The 20,059-nt window shown below is 44.7% G+C and overlaps 2 protein-coding genes across 4 annotated transcripts; both read right to left on the reverse strand.

The window, feature by feature from the left end:
• Window positions 1-273: 273 nt before the first annotated feature.
• Window positions 274-3,666, reverse strand: LOC111590560 (calcium uniporter protein 2, mitochondrial). Its single transcript, XM_023301337.2, has 2 exons — window positions 2,978-3,666; window positions 274-984 (listed from the first exon to the last, which is right to left on the reverse strand). The coding sequence occupies exons 1-2, from the start codon at window positions 3,470-3,472 to the stop codon at window positions 466-468; spliced, it is 1,014 nt and encodes a 337-aa protein (XP_023157105.1). The 5' UTR covers window positions 3,473-3,666; the 3' UTR covers window positions 274-465.
• An 8,581-nt stretch (window positions 3,667-12,247) lies between these two features.
• On the reverse strand, window positions 12,248-17,474 carry LOC103643392 (uncharacterized). 3 transcript variants are annotated; one of them, XM_023301338.2, is made up of 3 exons: window positions 16,885-17,420; window positions 15,128-15,186; window positions 12,273-12,666 (listed from the first exon to the last, which is right to left on the reverse strand). In XM_023301338.2, exons 1-3 carry the CDS (start codon window positions 17,265-17,267, stop codon window positions 12,641-12,643), a joined length of 468 nt encoding a protein of 155 aa, XP_023157106.1. In that variant the 5' UTR covers window positions 17,268-17,420; the 3' UTR covers window positions 12,273-12,640. The 3 variants fall into 3 exon arrangements, 2 of the variants coding, with proteins under 2 accessions (XP_008664785.1, XP_023157106.1); XM_008666563.3 differs by lacking the exon at window positions 15,128-15,186 and having other exon boundaries at window positions 12,248-12,666; XR_560987.4 differs by lacking the exons at window positions 12,273-12,666; window positions 15,128-15,186 and adding an exon at window positions 15,301-15,891 and having other exon boundaries at window positions 16,885-17,474.
• Between the last annotated feature and the right edge of the window lie 2,585 nt (window positions 17,475-20,059).

The raw sequence follows: 20,059 nt of genomic DNA on the forward strand, positions 1-20,059 counted from the left end.
CCTTGTCTTCGGCGCAGCTCGTCGCCGATGCCTTTGTCGGTTGGGAAGGACCAAGTTGAGACTAGACTGGTAGGCGGTTAGGCGTGCGGTGCGGGTGAGGTCACATCAGGTGAAAACAAAACAAAAAGGATGGACTGGTAGTGGCACCGCTTTGGGATTTTATATGGGTCACGGACGTTCAACTTCACCATGCGAGGACTTCTACTGTGAATTGTGATAACAAGAACGAGTGATGATGGTCTCTAGTCAGACTCAGACGTAGCAGATGCATCATTTGGACGAACAGTTGGACATGGCTTATGCATCATTTGGACGCCCTGGTTCCAAGTTTAAACCTCAATTCAGTATGCTTCTTTTTTTTTTGCATCCGCGCGCGCATCAGATGGATACACGAATCATCATCCCCACCAAATGGGCATGAACAACAAAGAAAAAAAGAAAGGAATGAACCGAGCGAGGCCAAGATCAATGGCAATGGCAGTAGGAGTGGCAATGGCCGCTCTCCCGCGCCGCGCCCGCGCTCGCGCAGGGGGTCCGGGCCTGGAGCGGCGGCGCCGCCACGCCGCAGGCTCTCCGGAGCTCCTCGTACCTGCGGAGGTCGAAGCCCCGGGCGCGCATCACGCGCTTCTGCTTGGCCGCGAACCGGCTCTCGAAGAAGCCTTCGAACGACGGCTCCTTCTTGGTGCGGAGGAAGAAGGCGTAGCCGGCCATGAAGTACATGGACGTGACGTAGAAGCAGATGGGCTCCATCACGTCCCACGACAGCTCCCAGAAGGTGAGCCGCATGAACCCGGCCGTCTGGATCACCAGGTACGTCAGCCCGCACCACAGCTCCCGCCGCACCCGCGCCGCCGCCGCGCGGTCGATCTCCGCCTTCTCCGCCTCCATGGCCCTCAGCTCCTCCTCCCTCGCGGGGTCGATCTCCGCGGCGGCGGCGGCGGCGGCGTGCCGCACGGGGATCGCGTTCTCGATTGCCTTCACGACCTGGGTGTTGCCATCGAACACAAGACAACAACAAAAAAACATTCCCACGGTTTACTTGGCTGCTCTTCTTTTTCCATAGGAGATCCATCGAAAAGAAAGAGCGATTGCTAATGTTATGCTCATGCTAAATGCAGATATTATGATATTCTCGAAATAAGAAACTTCTCTTGCTTCACTGTCTGCGATAGAGAATGCAGTTTGCGCAAGGAGATAATGCGGAATGCCCATGCTGATGTGGGAATGGATTGTGCAAGATAAGATTGTGTATAATTGAACATGGAACGTGCATGGGAAACACCTCCAGCAACTACTCTGGACCATGCCCTACAAAAACCATATACTCTAGACTGTAGCATGTAAAGAACAAATGCAGGTAATAAATCATGTAAGAGCTAGATTTTTAACTCCAATCATCTCCCAGAATCCATGGGATTGAGGGCTAGTTTCGAAACCCAAATCCTCTCCGAAAATCTGACTAGATCCCTTGGATTACCGGAGCTAGTTTGGAAACTCGAATCCTCTCCTAGAATCCATAGGATTGAGGGCTAGTTTGGAACTAAAATCCTCTCTAAGAATCCAACTCAATCCCATGGCTTACCGAAGATAATTTCCATTTTCACAAGGAAAATTAGTTCATTTCTCAATAGAAAATGGAGTTGCCACGCTAGCCCTAAAAGAGTTTTTAAATGTCCTTTTTTTTAACAGCCCACCACGGCACCACCACCGCAATGGGGGCAATTTGCCAAACTGTCTGGCTGTAGCCACCGAAAACACAACTAGACAAGTTTTTCTTAAAAAAAAGGTTAAAGGTGCTTCTAGAGTTCTAGTGCTGCCAAAGAATGCTATGACACTAATCTGAGTCACATGGCATGTGAAGTGTTCACCAAACTTTGTTTCGGTCACCCAAAACAAAAGGAAAGCAGGTTAGCCATAACTTTTGAGCCCTGCATCAGTATCCTATTATTCAAATGGATGGTGACGATAATGCATTCAGCTAGGAGAAAAAAAATGATTAGCAATAGTAAGTTAGTAACTAGAACAGCATGGTCTGATAAACATAGGATGTAACACAAACAGGAAAGGTGAAAAAGTATTTTTATCTGATGTCAAAAAAATAGAACTCCCTTAGTTGTTTTATCAAAGGGAAGATATTTCTGTGCCACATATAATGAAAAATCAAACAATGAACCTTTAGTGGTTTACTCCCCGCAAAATCAGAAGATTCCCCTACGCTTAAAATCAAATCAAAGTGGCATAAACATTCAGATTAACAATTTTACTCTACAATAAACTTTTTTTTACTTATATACTTAACTTATTTTTAACTAAGTTTATACAAGTTAACAGATTCATCAATTCGACCCTCCACCACTGGCATGTGATGGGGCTACATCTGTAAATTGTCTATTGAAATACTACACTTTGCCAATATATATTTACCAAATGAAATACTAACTTCTTTATTTCGAAATTAATGGTGTCTAGAAGAGGGTTAGGTGAATTCTCCTCATGTTCATTCATCGGAGTCAGATTCAGATTCTTGTATCCTCTAAGATTTGGACAGGGGGAGTTAAAATTAAGGTTTTTATCTCCTGGTTTTGAGAGAAGAAAAACTCCCATCTTGGAGCGGAGTAAAATTGCCCAAACTTTGGGTGGCAACATCTCTTATTATCGTTTTAGAACAGCGCCCTTTCTTTGAATCTTTTCCTGTTGGGAAACATAGAAAAAAAACACGCGGAAAGTCTCATCAGATCTCTGTGGTTTCCAAATGAAATCTCTACCCGGTCGCCCGGAAAGAAATTATCAGCACACAAGAGAGAAGTAAAGAAACCAACGTGTCTTTTTCTCTTTTAAGAGATCATAACTGCAAAAACAAAAGCAAAAGCTAGACAAGGGGAAAATTTGTAGAGGGATCAAACAACATTTAAGCTGGTGAATGGATTTGAAATGAGCAGTAGTATATAGATAAGGAGACGGGGGGCGAGAATCGTACCATGTCGGGCCTGAGGAAGACGGTCTTTCCGAGCACGATGACGGATCCGGACTCGTCGAGCGCGCGCGCGACGGAGGGGCCCGCGTCCGGGCCGGCGGCGTCGCAGCAGAGGCGCAGGAAGTCGGCGTACGGCACGGCGCCGGCGCCGGACTCCCGAATCCGCGCGCGGGCCGCCTCCATCTGTGTGGCGCGCAGCACCTTGCGCGCCTCCTCCACCGTGAGGCTCGCCGCGGGCAGCGCCGCGTCCGGCTCCCGCTTGGCCGGCGCCGGCGCCGGCGCGGGCGGCACGAGGCCGTCGAGGTTGATCCGCGGGAATGCGACGCCGACCCCGAGGTCCCGGATCCGGTCGGCCAGGGGCATGAAGCGGTCGGGCGGCACGGCGGGGCGGAACGCCGGCTGCTCCTGCAGGAACCGCCGGAGCCCGAACGTCGCCGGCGACGACGACGACGACGACGCGAAGCACTGCGCCACGGCTCTCCTCAGCACGGCCGCCATTGCTGCTGACTCGGCTGCTTAACGGGCGGGGGAAGGAAGGTGGGATTCGACGGGGGAAGGAAGGATGAACGGGCTGTAATCAATCAATGAAGGTGGGGTTGGGTGTGGCCTGGTGGGTGTTGCAGGGTATTTATACCGCCCACACGACGATGACAAGGACGCGACAGGCGATAGGATCCGTTTGCCCCGCTCGAGTCTCGAGTCCAGCTCGCGTTCCTATTCCTATATGCTTCCGCCTTCCAACACGGGGTCCGTCTGATCGGATCAAACCCGGTCCTGGTCCTTCCCTATAGGAGCCAGATCAAAATTTACCACTCGTTTTGGTCATAAATTCTACTGCCACCCAGCCTCAAACTACGCACACTTATATATAATAACTGTACGTGGCTCAGGAAAACATATTTCCAGAGACAAAGCGTGATACAAACTTGAGCCCTTAATCATAAATACAGTTAAAATACATAATTATAAAAAGTCGTAAAATAAAGCACCATCTCTTTTGATTTTTTTACACTTAACTTCCTAGATTATTTTCAATAGTAATTTTGTATCACTCTTTTCAACGCTACCACATCATCAAAAATGCTATAAAATTATGTATGGAATAATGTCTCTTAATACAATATTTCACTTCACTATTTTATAGGCAAACATACTAATTAAATATTGTAATTCAATGACTGATATAAGTTAGTAAAATATGTGAAGATGGAACAAATCACTCTTAATAGAGGTTTCACATGGTTTACAAGACCTTAGAAACGAGTTGACATGATTCCACCCCATAAAACTCAATTCTCTTAAATATTATATCATGTCATCAAAGAATCTGATGTGCACACTATTAAATATGCATTAAATCATCATAAAACCACCATAGTGAATAGCCTTGAAGACCTACCAAGATATGTCTCAATTAATGTGGTTGTACATGACCTAAGGGCATGTATAACCCTATTGATTGAGGTGTTTCTTGAGGAATTTCTATGGGGATAAGTGAAGCTCTTCGAGAGTAGTCAGTATCATCACAATTTTCTATACAATTGTCTCTTAAATGTATTAATAATCTAGAGGCTCAACGTATTATCATACAGTCTCTTAGTTGTCACTTGTACCTAGAAAATCGATCCAAAGGCTCTATGTTGTACATGCCCTAATAAACTACTGTAAATCAAGAGAACCTAAAGTTCTCAAGTAATTTCTTTTAAAAAATATTATTTGGATATTTTGTTTATTATGTGTCGGTGTTTTAAACCGGCACCAACGAGTAAATTTGTGTTTATGTGTTTTGGGTTCGAATGGTGTGCTCAGTGGGCATAAGATTTATACATGTTCGGATTGAACATCCCTACTTATAGTCTTCAGTGGCTCGCACTACCGGCACCTGATTCCTCGTAGTAGGGGTTACAAGCAGGCGAGAGAGTGAAGGATCCCAAGTCTCTAAAGGTTGTTTGCTAGAGGATCTATGTATCGAGTATTTACTCTCTTCCTCTGACCCTCCTTATGTAGATCAAGGAGGGGCGGTTACAAATGTCGTCTCTTGGAAGGGATCGTTGCGCTAGGGTAAACAAAATAGTTCTTCCTCGATAAAAGCATTACCGTGCATTATTATTCGTCTCCGCATAAATCTAGTCATGTCTCTTCAAGACTTCTGGTGAAGCGTGCCGGCGATGGGAGTCCGAACATCATTATTACTCCTTTTGTCCACCTCTGTCTATGTTGACCCTTGGTTTCCCTGGCCTGACCTCGGGCCTCCCTTCACCGTCTTGTGTTCTTCGTAGGATGTCAAAGGACTCAGGTCTAGGTTATGTAGGTCTAGGCCATGTAGGTCATGAATGGGGCTCATGCCTAGGGCCCATAGGTCATAAGTGGGGATAACGCCTAGACCCAAAGATCATGAGTGGAGCTCAGGCCTAGGTCCCGTAGGTCATGAATGTGGCTCGGGCCTAGGACCCATAGGTCATGAGTGTGGCTCAGGCTTAGGACCTGTCGGGCATGAGTGGGAGACAGACTTGCCCTTTCCCACGCCGCGACTCGGTGCCAAACACAGTTAATGTGGCGTGTGTGGTGTTAATGGCAAGAGTTTTCCTAGGGCCAAACGCGGAATCCACTCGAGTGGCTCCATGTCGGTTCGTCTGATCTCCTTGCTAGGCTTCGCCTCGCACGACCCTAGGCACAACGCTGGGTCATTCGGGGGCAGATTCACCTGGGCGGGCTTCTCCCTATCTTCCTTCTAACTCGTGACCCCCTAGAAGCCCAGGGATCTAATCCGTGACGTAGCCCTCGAGCCCCCAACAAGAGTGTGTCTCCCCCTGGTGGCTTCTTTTGATGGTGGGGTCGGTTAACATTAGGGAAATGTCTTCTATGTGACTTGGGTCTTGAAATGTCGCCTTCGGATAGCCTCGAGGGGTCGTCTGTTCATTGGGAACTGGTCATGATTTTAATCTCCAAAGAATGTGTGTGTACACACACTCATTAGCTCAAATGATATAAGGTTTTACAAAAACTAACATTTATATACAACGAGGTATAACATGTATGCATGTATCATATTAATCCCATGAAAATTAATTACCTTATATTTTCTTTAAACCATTTAGATCTTTAAAACAACAATAGTACAACATACATACAATCTATAAAATATTTCTTGCTCAAAATAGAACACGAAACCTTTGTAAACGTACAAGGTGAGAAAATCAAGTCGTTAACGTTTTCCCACAATTAGATGAGTGAAATCTTCAATAATCTCTTGGGGGGGGGGGGAATAGGTCTTCAACAAAATCCATTAACCTGAATTCCAACACTCCTATATATATAAAACCCATTAACTTACATTTCCTCTATGTCATTTAGGCCCCTCAACAAAACAACAATTCTACAACATCCATACAATCTACAAAATATGCGGATGATGAAGTTCATACATATAAAGCAAAGCCACCTAGTTCAAAATATCCAAATGGTCAAGAAAACTTTGTAGCCATACAGGTAATATGCTAAACTTTTTCTATAATTAGATGTTTGAAGTCTTTAAAAATATATTAGAAAAAAACTTAGACCATACAAAGAAGATATATAAAAATCTAAAGTGTATATCTACGCAGTAGCGTTAGAACAATCTAGAAAACGCGTACCGCGAGAGCCGAGAGCGTTACGTGTGTCTGGTCCGGAGTCCCGAGACGTGGGAGCACTACGTTTTGCGTTTTTTGGCGACACGTTGTTCTGGCGATCGATCGAGTGGGTACTTCGTAGTAGCATGTGGTGCAGGCGTTTGGGAACGAGATTTTGCCGTGTGTATGACATGTTACGTGTTCGGAAAACGAAAACCTCTCGCGGACGTCGACCTCATCCATGCCATGCGCTCCTCGTCGTCGTCGTCGTGGTGTAATAAACGAGTGAACGACTCGCTCTCAGTCCTCCCCCCTCGTACTAGTACGTTACTGTCCAAGGACGAACGCTCTGCTCATCACAACACACGTGTGTGCCGCTTGCGAGCCGCGTGGATGGCAAAACAAAAGTGTGTTAATTGCGTACGTCACATATACTACACACACACAGTACTCCACGATAAGATGCGCGTGTGGGGGGTCGTTTACAAGTTTTAAATTTTAAACCTGCGTTTGCACGCGAAAGCTGTGGATGAGATTGGATTGGATTGGATCACCAACACGAATTGAGGTGTGACGAAGTCCCTTTTGCGATAAACCGAGCTCCTTTTTTTTTATATATGGTTCTTTTTTAAATATCTTTTTCTATATGGTTGGCGTAAGAGAGAGCCCTAGCCACACACAAGAAACGTGGTGGCCGTGGCCCCCTATGATTGTTGAGTGGTTTGGTTCAAGCATGCACGCAACGTTTCCAACCATGGTAAACACCGACAATGAAAAAGATGGGTCAAACAAGAATCGAGACAACTCCTGCGCTGCGCTAGGACTGTGTATTGAGCAACGTAAAACTATAGACGACACTAACTGTTTGCAAAATAAAGTTTAAAATAAAAGATGAAATAGGAAATGAGATAGGTGATCTGCTCTAGATAAAGTCCTGTCTAGATCCAACTAACATCATATCCAAACGTTCCAAATAATATTCCTCAAAACAAATGAACTATCTATATTATAAAAAATGGTTTTCTCCGTGCTTAAAATCTCACTTTTAATATAAATAAAAAAATCAAATGATCCTTGTATCATTATTGCAGCCAACATCCAGCCACACCCACAGGCCACAGCCTCCCCCAGCAAGGCCGTGGCCGCACCGTCCGCACTAGAGATGGCAACGGGTACAAATCCGCCGGGTTTTGATATCCCAAACTCGTACCCGTGAAAAATATTTACACCCATTAAAAAACCCGTACCCATGACGGGTTTGAAATTTGGCCCAAACCCGTACTCATCGGGTTTGCGGGTACCCACGGGTTACCCGCGGGTTTTTATCTCCAATATGCTTATTCTTTTATAATCAATAAGTATCGTAATGATTAATGAGATCATAGTCCAAAATTTATGTAATGAACAACGAGTTCATGATTTGGTATAAAAATATTAGTAGAGAGAATTAAATACAAATAATAAGTTGTATAATCAAGTTACCTTGCACTAAGTTATACATCCACCACATATATAACGCTAGTAATAACTATAATAGCAAGCAAGCAACACTATCACCAACTACTTATACATTCACTATTTGATAAAAATTAGGAAGTAAATAGGTAGATAACAAGTTTGTTGTTCGTTTATAAAATAAAATGACAATATGCACTAGGTTTGGTCGGGTTTAAAAAACCCACAGGTTCACGGGTTTGGGTACTATAGGAACAAACCCGTACCCATGAACCCGTTGGGTATACATTTATGCCCATTAACAAACCCATGGGTATGAAAATTGACCCAAACTCGTACCCTAATGGGGTAAAAACCCATCGGGTTTCGGGTACCCATTGTCATCTCTAGTCCGCACCTGGCCACCACCATCAGGCAAGAACCAGTCAGCTGCCAGTAGAGACGGCAGCAGGGTGGTTTTAAGGTCCAAGCTCTATAAAATTTGGGCTGAGGTACGGATTTGATCTTTCTCTCTACATTTTTTTTTGCGTTAGAATCACAAAAACTTGGTCGGGTTTGTTTTTGAGCTCAGGTTTCCACCCGTGGACCACAATAAAAGTCAGATATAGATTGTTTCAAAATACTCTAAATAAAAACTCATGTATTTTATTAATAAATTATTTATACAAGCTATTAAGTCTATTCTAAGTTGAGTCATAAATCATGTATTTCTTATTGCCTCTTGTTTGTACATGTGAATATATAAATTACTATCAAAGTGCAGGTGCGTTGCTTGCTTGTTTGCTACGGTTTTAATCTAAGTGGAACTATGGTTTCTATAATATTTTGTCGCTATAGATTATAGCCGCAGTAGTCAGAATATAGCAGCTGCCAGCAACTGAAAAAGCTGTTAGATTTTCCGGGACGCATGTTGGAGCTTGGGTCTGCCGTTGTAAAAAAGAAAAAAAAAAGGTGATCCAGACTCCAGAGCCTACCAGACGCATCGGATAGATATGTTTTTTTTTAATTTTGTCACGAAACAAGCAGAGAGGGTAGGCGTGTATCAGGGAAGGCCGTATGTGACCGTGGACGGTAGAAGAGTACTACTACTAGTGCCTACCAGACGCATCAATGCTGGATGCCTATACTATACCGTATGGAGGACGGAAGATAACACACATATCCATCGGCAACACGAAAGGAGGGGGTATGCATGCAGGCCGATAGATGCGGCGATGCTCCAAATATATGCGATCGACCCGCCCGATTCCTCCTCTCAAAATCCTCATCCGTGGTCGATATCTCGAGCAGGATTTCAGTCCAAAGCTGGAGACAGCAACACCAGCCGCCACCGTCCTCTCACGGCGGCCGGCGCTATGTACTTTTTTATTATAAAAAATAAACTTTTTACTACTATTCCTATTGTACAAAAAAACTATTTTGAAGCTAATTCGTTTGATTTTGTGGACGCAAAATGAGAGGAACATTACCAGGCGAGGAAAGCTTGGGGACGCGGACGACCGGACCAACTACTTGCCCAGTGGCTTAGTAAAAGAAGAAATGGAGAGGGAGAGAGGGATGGCACGCCCAAGTCTGATATGTCAGCATTTGATAAACTTGTCACATCAGGCTGAATGACATGTCAGTGCGCGCCAAAAACATTGGCACGACTAAATAGATTAATCTCAAAAAAAAAAAATAAAACTTGTACTAGAAACATGCATGAATACGAGACAAATGAGAAATGTGTCTCTAGCTTGTCGTGCCAGTCAGCACATCATTTAGATGTTCTTCGAAAATTGACATGGCTAAATAGATTAGTTTCAGAAAAATAAATAAATGATTTTGTAATCAGAAAGATAAATAAGAGATAACGGGAAATATATTCCTCAAAGATCGTTTGTGCTGCACGGCACGGACGAGAAACCTGAGGCTGCAATCTTTCGTCCCATTCCATTTTACCGTACGTACGACAAATACCGGCATAGATGCACCTGGCACAAAAGAATCGATTCACGCACGCAGGCAGGCAGCTGGAAGATAAAAATAGCGGCCTGGAATTTTCCAAGAATATACAAGTGTTTTCTGATAAAATAGAGTTAGCGGCAAGATAAAAAAAAACATTTGATGTTTTCATAAAGTTGGCAAAAAAAAATGAACTGTATATTCGTAGATCATTTTTTTTTGTAAAGAATGCTTCTGTGGTCGTCGAGGGCGGGCAGCAGCATCACCGACTAAAACTTGGCATTTGTTAATCAGGGTACAACCACGTACTCCCTACGGTGTACTAGTATGTATGAATAAATGTAGTGTAACCAACGATGTCATTCTAGGATATAAAAAAACAGTATTGTCCGGTTTTATTCCTGTCTTCTGCATGCATAGCTGGCTACACGTATACCAAAGAGGAAGTCGGACCCTTATTTAATATGGATACGACCGAAAATTTATCCCTCAATTACTTATTCTTTGGTATGCGAAATGCTGTATAAAGCGACATCTAATACTACACTGGAAGGGGGAGTATCAAATAATGGCCGCATTTAAGGAAAAAAAAAACAAAGTAAAACATAACATGTGAAGAACCCTAGAACTGTAAAAAAAAATTAAAACTGGGGTAAAATATCGGGACACAGTTTTAAAATTTGGTTGACGATGCTATCCAACATGCGTCCCGGGAAATCTAACAGCTTGTATAGTTGCCGGCAGCTGTTGATGTAGAAATTAAAGCCGGAGTCAGCCGCAGCAAGCAAGCTTAAGAAGCTCAGCCTGCACCCGTGTCCACCGCCGCCCGCAACTTGTGTACCGGGCAGAGCGGCCGACCGCCCACGCGTCCCCTCCCCTGTAGATGTCCAAACGGGCCACCCGGCACGGACCCGGACCGAACCCGTTTCGGCCCGGTACGAATAGGGCCGGGCCAGGCACGGCCCGTTGATGCTTCGGGCCGGGTCGGGCTGGCCCACGTGCCTAGGGACATGCCCAAACCCGGCACGCACAGGGAAAAATCGTGCCGGGCCGGCCCGTTGGCCCGGTGGGCCTCAACGGACCGGGCCGGGCACTGGCCCGAACCAACAGTAGAACGGTATATAAATACATATATTTAACCGAATTAATCATATATAATAACATATTATTTATATATATTAAGACAACAAAATATTTATGTATGCATTTTATATTTATGTATGCATTTTATATATGTTTGACCGCATATTTAGTATTTACATACTATGAGAGAATTAAATGTATTTACATATTCAGTATTTACATAAATATGCGGGCCGCCGTCGGGCCGACCCATTTATCGGGCCGGGCCGGGCCAAAGCACGCGGGCCGCCGTATCTGCCCATACCCGGCCCGCTAAACGGGCCGTGCCGGCCCGGGCCCATAACCGACCGTGCCGGGCCGTGTTTGGACCGGGCTAAATTCGTGCCGTGCCACGGGCCAAACGGGCGGCCCGCACTATTTGGACATCTATACCCTCCCCTGGCCGGCCGCGGAAAAAGTCCCGGGGTCGCCCGACGCCCCTTGTGCGCCGCGCCGCGCCGCTCCGCTTCGCTGGCGGCCACCGACGCGGCGCGGTCAGCATTTGCGTGGCTGCGTCATGCGTGCCGGCGCGCTGACTCCGCGCCGCGCGGGGGCGTGGGACACGCCGTCGCGCGCTCGCATCGTGCTGGGACGGCGCGCGGGCGAGAGCGTACTACCCTGGTTTGGACGGCATGGCACCATGGGAGTGTTCGGGAGGAAACGGACGACGCTTCGAGTCGGTGGCTGGATCAGTGGACACCCTCAGACTGACTTCAACGGTTCCCCTAAATTTCTCCCCCTATATCCCACTCACGTGCCACGTCAGCGTTCTCTCTCCCCCTATTTCTCCACACTCTACAACGGTTCCCCCTATATCTATCCTCTAAACCCCACCACAACAATATTATATACTTTCTTCATCAACTAACTCAACTACCATCCAATTTTAATATTATTTTTATTTCTTATTTCTACAGTACACGGGTATAACTACCATTAATTATTAATTTAATTTTTATTTCTTATTTGCACAGTACACGGGCATTCATACAATGACATATTCAATAATGTTCTATATTTCGATTATGAACTAAGTACAAGTAGTTGTAGCAATGGAAGTCATGTATGTTGGGCGTCAGTGAAGCAGTCATGGTAACTATCCTCTGTAATGCATTTGCTACAAATAATTTGCATATGTTGCCAAACGTTTAGTCATGTATGACAACGTTATTATGAATATCAATTTTATTACAATAAACAATGTTCAAAAACCATGCTAGTGTTCTGAATATAGTAAGGAAATGTTCAGACTAGTCCAAATTGTATAAAGTGCAAACACACATGAATTGGGTACGCCGATACAAAGGTGAGCAACACCTTATGAAATAAATAAGTACTCTTCAGATAGGATTGTTGATGAAAAAATCAATTAAACCTTTTCTCATCGCCATGTATACAGCTCTCAACTCTTCTGGTAAAGCATCCATATCCATGGCAAAAAGTTTGTTGAGCTCTTCAACCTTTTGCTTCCTATCTTCCATCATCAATTTTTTTCCTGCACTTCTATTTCCTTGGACTGAACCTTGATAGTCGCCTAGAGGGGGGGTGAATAGGGCGAAACTGAAATTCTCAAAAATAATCACAACTACAAGCCGGGTTAGCGTTAGAAATATAATCGAGTCCGCGAAAGAGGGCGCAAAACAAATCGCAAGCGAGTAATGAAGTGAGACACGCGGATTTATTTTACCGAGGTTCGGTTCTCTCAAACCTACTCCCCGTTGAGGAGGCCACAAAGGCCGGGTCTCTTTCAACCCTTCCCTCTCTCAAACGGTCCCTTGGACCGAGTGAGCTTCTCTTCTCAAATCACTTGGGAATCAAACTTCCCGCAAGGGCCACCACACGATTGGTGCCTCTTGCCTTAATTACAAGTGAGTGTTTGATCACAAGAAAGAATGCGAAAGAAAAGAAGCGATCCAAGCGCAAGAGCTCAAATGAACACTAAAAATCACTCTCTCTAATCACTAATGCTTTGTGTGGAGTTGGGAGAGGATTTGATCTCTTTTGGTGTGCTTTGCAATGAATGCTAGCTCTTGTATAGTGGTTGGAAGCTGGAAAACTTGGATGCAATGAATGGTGGGGTGGTTGGGGTATTTATAGCCCCAACCACCAACTTGACCGTTGGTGGAGGCCGTCTGTTTGATGGCGCACCGGACAGTCCGGTGCACACCGGACAGTCCGGTGCCCCAGCCACGTCACCAGTTCCGTTGGATTCCGACCGTTGAAGCTTCTGACTTCTGGGTCCGCCTTGATGTCCGGTGGCGCACCGGACATGCACTGTAGGGTGTCCGGTGCGCCAGCATGGGCGTGTCTGACCTCTGCGCGCGCTGGCGCGCAATCAATGCGCTGCAGGTAGCCGTTGGCGCCTGGAATAGCCGTTGCTCCGCAGATGCACCGGACAGTCCGGTGCACACCGGACAGTCCGGTGAATTATAGCGGAGCGGCCGAAGTGAAAACCCGAGGCTGGCGAGTTCCTGAGGCCGCCCTTCCTTGGAGCACCGGACATGTCCGGTGTACACCGGACAGTCCGGTGAATTATAGCGCAAGTGCCTCTGGAAATTCCCGAAGGTGGCGAGTTCGAGTTGGAGTCCTCTGGTGCACCGGACATGTCCGGTGGTGCACCGGACACTGTCCGGTGGCACACCGGACAGTCCGGTGTGCCCGACCAGAGGTGCCTTCGGTTGGCCCTTTGCTCCTTTTTTGAATCCAATATTTGATCTTTTTATTGGCTAAGTGAGCACCTTTTACACCTGTATAACTTATACACTAGAGCAAACTAGTTAGTCCAATTATTTGTGTTGGGCAATTCAACCACCAAAATTATTTAGGGACTAGGTGTAAGCCTAATTCCCTTTCAAACCTCCAACTTCTTCAGTTCAACTTCCTTCATGAACTCAATGTTCTGTTGTTTCAGGTCTGATTTTTCTTCACTTTGCTTCAATCTTGCTATCTAAATGTCATGGATTCTTGACAGGTAGTCAGTAGATTGGGATGAACTGGACATTGACTTCTTCCTTGATGCTTTCGTTGAGTCACGTCCTAATGGTCTCTTGCCTTTTGAACCACCTTCATCAGTGTGTACTTCATTAACAGAACCTGTAGGTGTAAGACTACGTACTGGCTCGGTCCCCGCATTGCCTCTCCAGGGGCTGCCATGAACCATGGCATCCCATTTGGGTTCGTTTTTCAGGCGAGTCCAGCAGTGCATGAAATGGAATGGCTTTTTCTGTGATGTTGCATACAAAGTTGCAGCTTTCGAAGTCTACACAAGATGTATTACCACTTGTCAGTGCACAAATAACATTACGTTCACATCTATCATGACCATACATTTAGTTTTACAACTGAATATAAGTGTACCTTGTCGTTATCTGTAAGGCCACTTTGGTTTTCCCTGAGGACTCTTGCGTAGAATCCGGCAAATTTCTCTGTTTCAGCTCTTATTTTGTCCCACCTGCTGCTGAGAGCCCTATTAAGTCTCAATGGAAACTCACCTCTAAGTTCATTGTACCTTTTCTCTATTCTAGCCCACAAACCCTCCTTCCTCTGCCCTGTGCTAATCACTGGGTCACTACTAATCTCTAACCATGTTTTGCAAAGCAACAGGTCTTCATCAGGTTTGAAGTTTTGTTCCTTCGTCCTCCTAAATGTCCCTGGTGTATCTGACGGCTTGCTAGGGCTGTTAACTTCCTGGACGCTGTGTTCTGCTTCGGATTCAAAGGGTATAGGGTCAGTCTGGTTGGGAACATGGGTGGGCACCGGTGGACATGGAATGGGTGGTACCAATTGTGGTTGACCGAAACATGTTTGTGTAGGAGGACCCCCAGGAGTTGTCATACCAAAATATGGGTTCCATGGTGTACGAAAGGTATATCCAGATGGGTCATTAGGTCCCTGGGACCAGGTAGGATTTGTCATATGGGAATTTGAAGGATTAGTAAATGTTGAAGCCTGTGTTGGGTCGAACCCTTGGGGCTGCCACATCTGAGGATCCCACATGGGTGGGGGGGGGAAATTTGGTTACCTGTATTGGGGCTGGCAGCAGGTGGTCGATAAGGATTGTTTGAGTTGTTGTCAGCCATTCTGGAATGAAATACATAAATACATTAAGTTGGACAACACATAACAAACTTGAACTGTAAACGTCACACTTGAAAGCATTGCAAATCAGCTTCAGACAATACGAACAACAGGATGAAGCATTGGAAATAAGTTGACTACAAAAGGATAAAGCATCCCACAACAGGTTCGTACATAAGTAAGATAAGCTTCAACCATTCGTACATCGGTTACGCATGCATCAAACAGATACCAGACAAGTTCCTACTTTATTTGGATGCATTAGTACTACTACGACCAGGTTCTACGTACCATTATTACAGGTTCCAAATGCTATACCTAGTGGACCTGTCGGAGTCGTAGGAGTCATTGTCACTGGCGTCATACAATTCTGGTGAGGATGGGGGGGGTGAAAGTTATTTGTCTAGGCACGGGCTTGGCATCCTGAGCAAGGTTAATTTGTTCCTCCATCCTATCCTTCTCTGGGTCAGACCTTGCTTTGCTCTCAATTGCATCCTGCTCCATCAGGTCTACCTCTTTTCGAATAGCAAGTAGAGCATTCAGAAGGTAATGCTCGTCACCCAAATGACGGAAAGCCTCTTCTAAAAAGGTCCTAATATTGACTGCACGACTTTCCACTGAGGATGCAAGATTGAGGACCAAGTTTTGCACCAGTTTGGCATCATGGCTGCTCATCTTGATTTCAATCGTCAAGCAGTTCCTCCTTGGCTAGACAAGGTGCATAGATGAAAAAATTAGGGGCAGTTCCGTTACTATTTGGGTAAATTGAAGTGTTAATGTCAGTTAGGAAACAAATGTTGGTACCAATGCAATAAACAAATGTGGCAAAGTTATAAACTAAAATGTTGTTGCAATTTACCAACAATTGTTGGTTGCAATGTCTATGCACTGTAAATTAATTGATCACAGTATCCATGCCTGGGTGAATTTGTTCGTGGCTTCTAATAAAATGAACTTGCAGAAGAAACATGGGAGCACAGACATCAGACATGGACAATACACTTAAGAAGTTGATTATAAACAAATAACTAAAGCAAAAAAGGATTTAGAACCTCAGTTAGTTGAAGTGGACGTCAAATAATGAAATAAATATTTCAAGCTGCATAATAAGTGAAGGTTTCGTTAGTTGCATGCAATGCTTAGTGATGTAACAAACAAAGGGGTTGTATGTTAACTAAGTGGAGTTCATAAACAGAGTAACTTATTACAATGCAAAAAAAGGGATATGCATCAAACAAAGGGGTTGTCATGAGGAATTGAACGGTAATTCGTACTTAGTTGTTCGCATTCCAATATGAACATTCAATTGTGTACCAGCATGACTGACCAATCAACATACAACTGACATGAGCACAAATTATTTGAGCTGTTCGACTTAGGTGGATAAACAAAGAATAAGCACGCCACGATGACGACTATCAAAATCACACCCGAGTCTTCGTGTTCTATCGTATGCTCGAAAAACTATAAGCCTTGGACATGGTCTACAAGATAACGACGGATCAGTTAAGCGTAAAGGCCTAACAATAGGCGATGTGGACAACCCGTAAACCCTAACTGGGCAAATCGCCATGAACAAATGAATCCATCTACTTAATCAAGTAGATGGACATGTAAACGCTACGGTTAAACCAACGGAGATGTTTTTGGGACACAGATTGAATCCGACATGAAAAACTTGGAGCAGAGAAAGGGGCGTACCTTCGACGTCGTAGCTCGAAAGAAGCAGATCTGGTGAGCGTCGATCTGTCGCCGATTCGATTATTTCGCGTTGACGTGAGTCCCGCAGACGACGAACTGGCGGAAATAGACGACCGACGGCGGCGTCTTTGCACGGATCGACCGGGTCGCCGCTCCGCGAAGCTGCCCAGTGGATCCGCGTGGACGACGGCGTCTGCTGGTCGCCGCCCGGAGCAAGGCAAATGAATCGCGGCGGAGGGCGGATCCACGACAAAGTTCTCCGGCGGTGGTGCGGTCTCTGTGGACTCGCCTGGAGCTCCCTCCTCGGAGTATTCCGAGCGCGCGGGCTTGTCTGGGAAGCTAGCAGCCGGAGGGGACGCGAGCGCCGTAGCGTGCCCATCCATTTAGCGGGAGAGAGAAAGAATCGGGAGGGGAGAGGAGGAGGAAGAGGGATGCGCTGAAGGTGAAGGGGGTGTACTGTAGCCCCTATATGGACTACAGTAATAAAGGAGGGGGTGGTAGCGGCGTCCGTTGAAGACAGTCTCATGGCCCCATCCTTTCGCCATGGGACTTGGACGGCAGGACGACGGGTTGGGTATGGTCCGGTCGTCGTACGTATGGGCTGGCTCCCGCATAGACCGGAACGTTTTCCGTCAGAATCTCATGTGCACCCGCAACCGCCTGCCTGACGTGCGTATCACGTTCTTTTGGTCCCACTGCAACTGAACGGGACCTCATTCACTTCTCTCTCTCTGTGGCGTTCGCGTTCCCTTAACCGCGCGCGACATGTTGCCGGAAGGGCGTTCCCAAGTCCCACCGTGAAACGAAACGATGTGGGCTTCCCGGAAGGGCGTTCCCGACATGTTGCCGGTAGTACTCGATGGCCTAGATGCAGCAGATGTGCCTACAAAGTAGGGGTAGGAGTAGGTGCATGCATACAAATACAATACAAGATCACTCTTCTCGATAGTCGCCCCATGGTGACAAGAAGACAACCGGCCCTACGCAAAAATAATGCTGGATCACTTTTTTTTTTTTTTGTGCGTAGCGGCACGCCGGTGGATGCCATGCAAAGGTGCGCATATGCTGTGCGTGCAACTGCAATACCTTTCTCTTTCCTTCTGCCGGCGGCATATTCCTGCAGTACGATGCATTATGCGCAGTTGCGCACTCGTAGCAGGCCGCAGACACTTCAAACGCGTGCCAATGTCTTCGTACGTGTTCCGGTGTTCGTTCGATACCCATTTTTTTATTACTTTTAGGGCTAACTTGGGAATCATAATTTCCCCAAAAAATTTCTATTTTCTCATATGAAAATGAACTAATTTCTCTTGGAAAAATAGAAATCACTTAGAAAAATTGGGTTTCCAAACTAGCTCTTACAAATTTTTTGTCTCTATAAATTATAGCTGCAGCAGTCTAAACAGTCAATTTTAATCTAAATCGAACTATCTGTTCATCTTTATCTCTACGACCGTATAAAGTACCGGTTTTTCATGCTTCACGGTTTTTACCGTTGTTATCCTCATATTTAAATGGTAAAAAAGGACACAGATAAGAATTTGGACCCTGGTTGTTAGCTACAAACTCGCGTTCACGTCCACTTAATCAAAACCCGTGTCTCTATGTTTTATTTATACCCTATCCAGGCTATCCTCGATTATAAATGAAGGCACTTGCTGCTAAAATGGGCTGAAACCGATGCATATAGTTTCCATTAGAGTTACCCATTAGTGCCACGTCAGATCTGTTACGAGACGTGAAGATAGGGTTTCATGTGTCATCATTATGTCTAGGTCGATCCTTGGCCTTCGTAGTCGGTGCTTGGCGTGGTTAAATATGGTTGTCTATTTATGGCGAGTCAGTCTGGGACCAGGCATGTGATCCAATCGAGTAGTTCCCTTCCGTCACATTCAGCCAGTCTCTCCCAACTGACCAACTGATCCTAGCGATTAGGGGCTCCTTTCCTTACCGCACTCTTTGACCGGGGTCATCCCTCGATAAGTTGAACATACCTTTTTTATTTTCTGTTCTAAGGGCTAGTTTATCTACAAGACATGTTGCCACTATAATTTGCCTCCTCGTCACATCTTTGTTTTTGAACTTGTCGCGAGCACCAAGGTGAAGAAACATTGCCATATATGCAAATTGAAGAACAAGCAAGAGCACAACAAGCACAGCGCCGAGGTGAAGAAACACTTCACGAAGAAAATACCTGAGAGGGAAGCACCAATAGACTGCTTAGCTAAGTATTCAGTATTAATGTTGATTTCAAAATAATAAAGTGTGTCACTTTTAAATCTAATATAATAAATATGTTAATACTTTTGACAAATCAGAATATATGGAAATGTAGGAAGACATACTCCTTTAAAAAAAGATTGAAGGAATTCAAAAACAACTAATAGAGTTCATATATAACGAGATAGTATAAAAATGAGGAGATCTATTATGGCTTATGAAATCTTCTGACTTAATTACAAGACAAAAATGATAAATATTAACAATATAAAAATATTTAGTAGCTAGTAAATTTTATGGTACTTGCTTATATATATATATATATTACTATTATTATTCATTTAAATATACACATATTACTATTATTATTTATTTGTATATATCAATATACATATATTAATTCATATATATATATATATATATATATATATATATATATAACTATCTATATCAATTTGTAAATATGTAGAATAAAGAGTCTATAAACACTTTGATATCAGTTAGTGATTTCAACCAATACTAAAAGATCATTGTAGGCGTATTCATCAATTCAATTACTCTTTAGTTCCAATTCAAACAAACCTCTCTTTAGTTTTAGGTTATGCAATCGAAACTAAAGATTGATATCTCTATTCTAGACTGTGTAGCACCAGTTGGAGATAGGGGGTCGTTTCTACACCAGTGTCGACAAACAGAAATGGAACTGACTGATCATGCTGGCCTACTCCTTTTTGTCCTTTTACTGCTCGGCTACCGACCGCTGCGGCGTTGCTCATCTTTACTAGGTCTATGCCCGTGCGTTGCCACGGAAAACATATGAAATCATAATATGTGTGGTATCGTAAATCAAACAATATATCATGATATGACTTCTCGTCCTAAATTAGGTATATATAAAATTGCATGATCTTAACAACACTGTTATATTTCTCTTAAGGTCTTGTTCGGTTATTTC

Source organism: Zea mays, chromosome 1, assembly GCF_902167145.1.
Source record: "Zea mays cultivar B73 chromosome 1, Zm-B73-REFERENCE-NAM-5.0, whole genome shotgun sequence".
In the NCBI taxonomy this organism is placed as follows: Eukaryota; Viridiplantae; Streptophyta; class Magnoliopsida; order Poales; family Poaceae; genus Zea; species Zea mays.

Coding starts and splice junctions, on each gene's coding strand:
- LOC111590560 (XM_023301337.2), bottom strand. CDS start 3,472: ATGGCGGCCGTGCTGAGGAGAGCCGTGGCGCAGTGCTTCGCGTCGTCG. Junction 985..2,977: donor TCTTCCTCAGGCCCGACATG/GTACGATTCTCG, acceptor GGCAACACCCAG/GTCGTGAAGGCAATCGAGAA.
- LOC103643392 (XM_008666563.3), bottom strand. CDS start 17,267: ATGGATGGGCACGCTACGGCGCTCGCGTCCCCTCCGGCTGCTAGCTTC. Junction 12,667..16,884: donor TTCGAGCTACGACGTCGAAG/GTACGCCCCTTT, acceptor TGAGAATTTCAG/TTTCGCCCTATTCACCCCCC.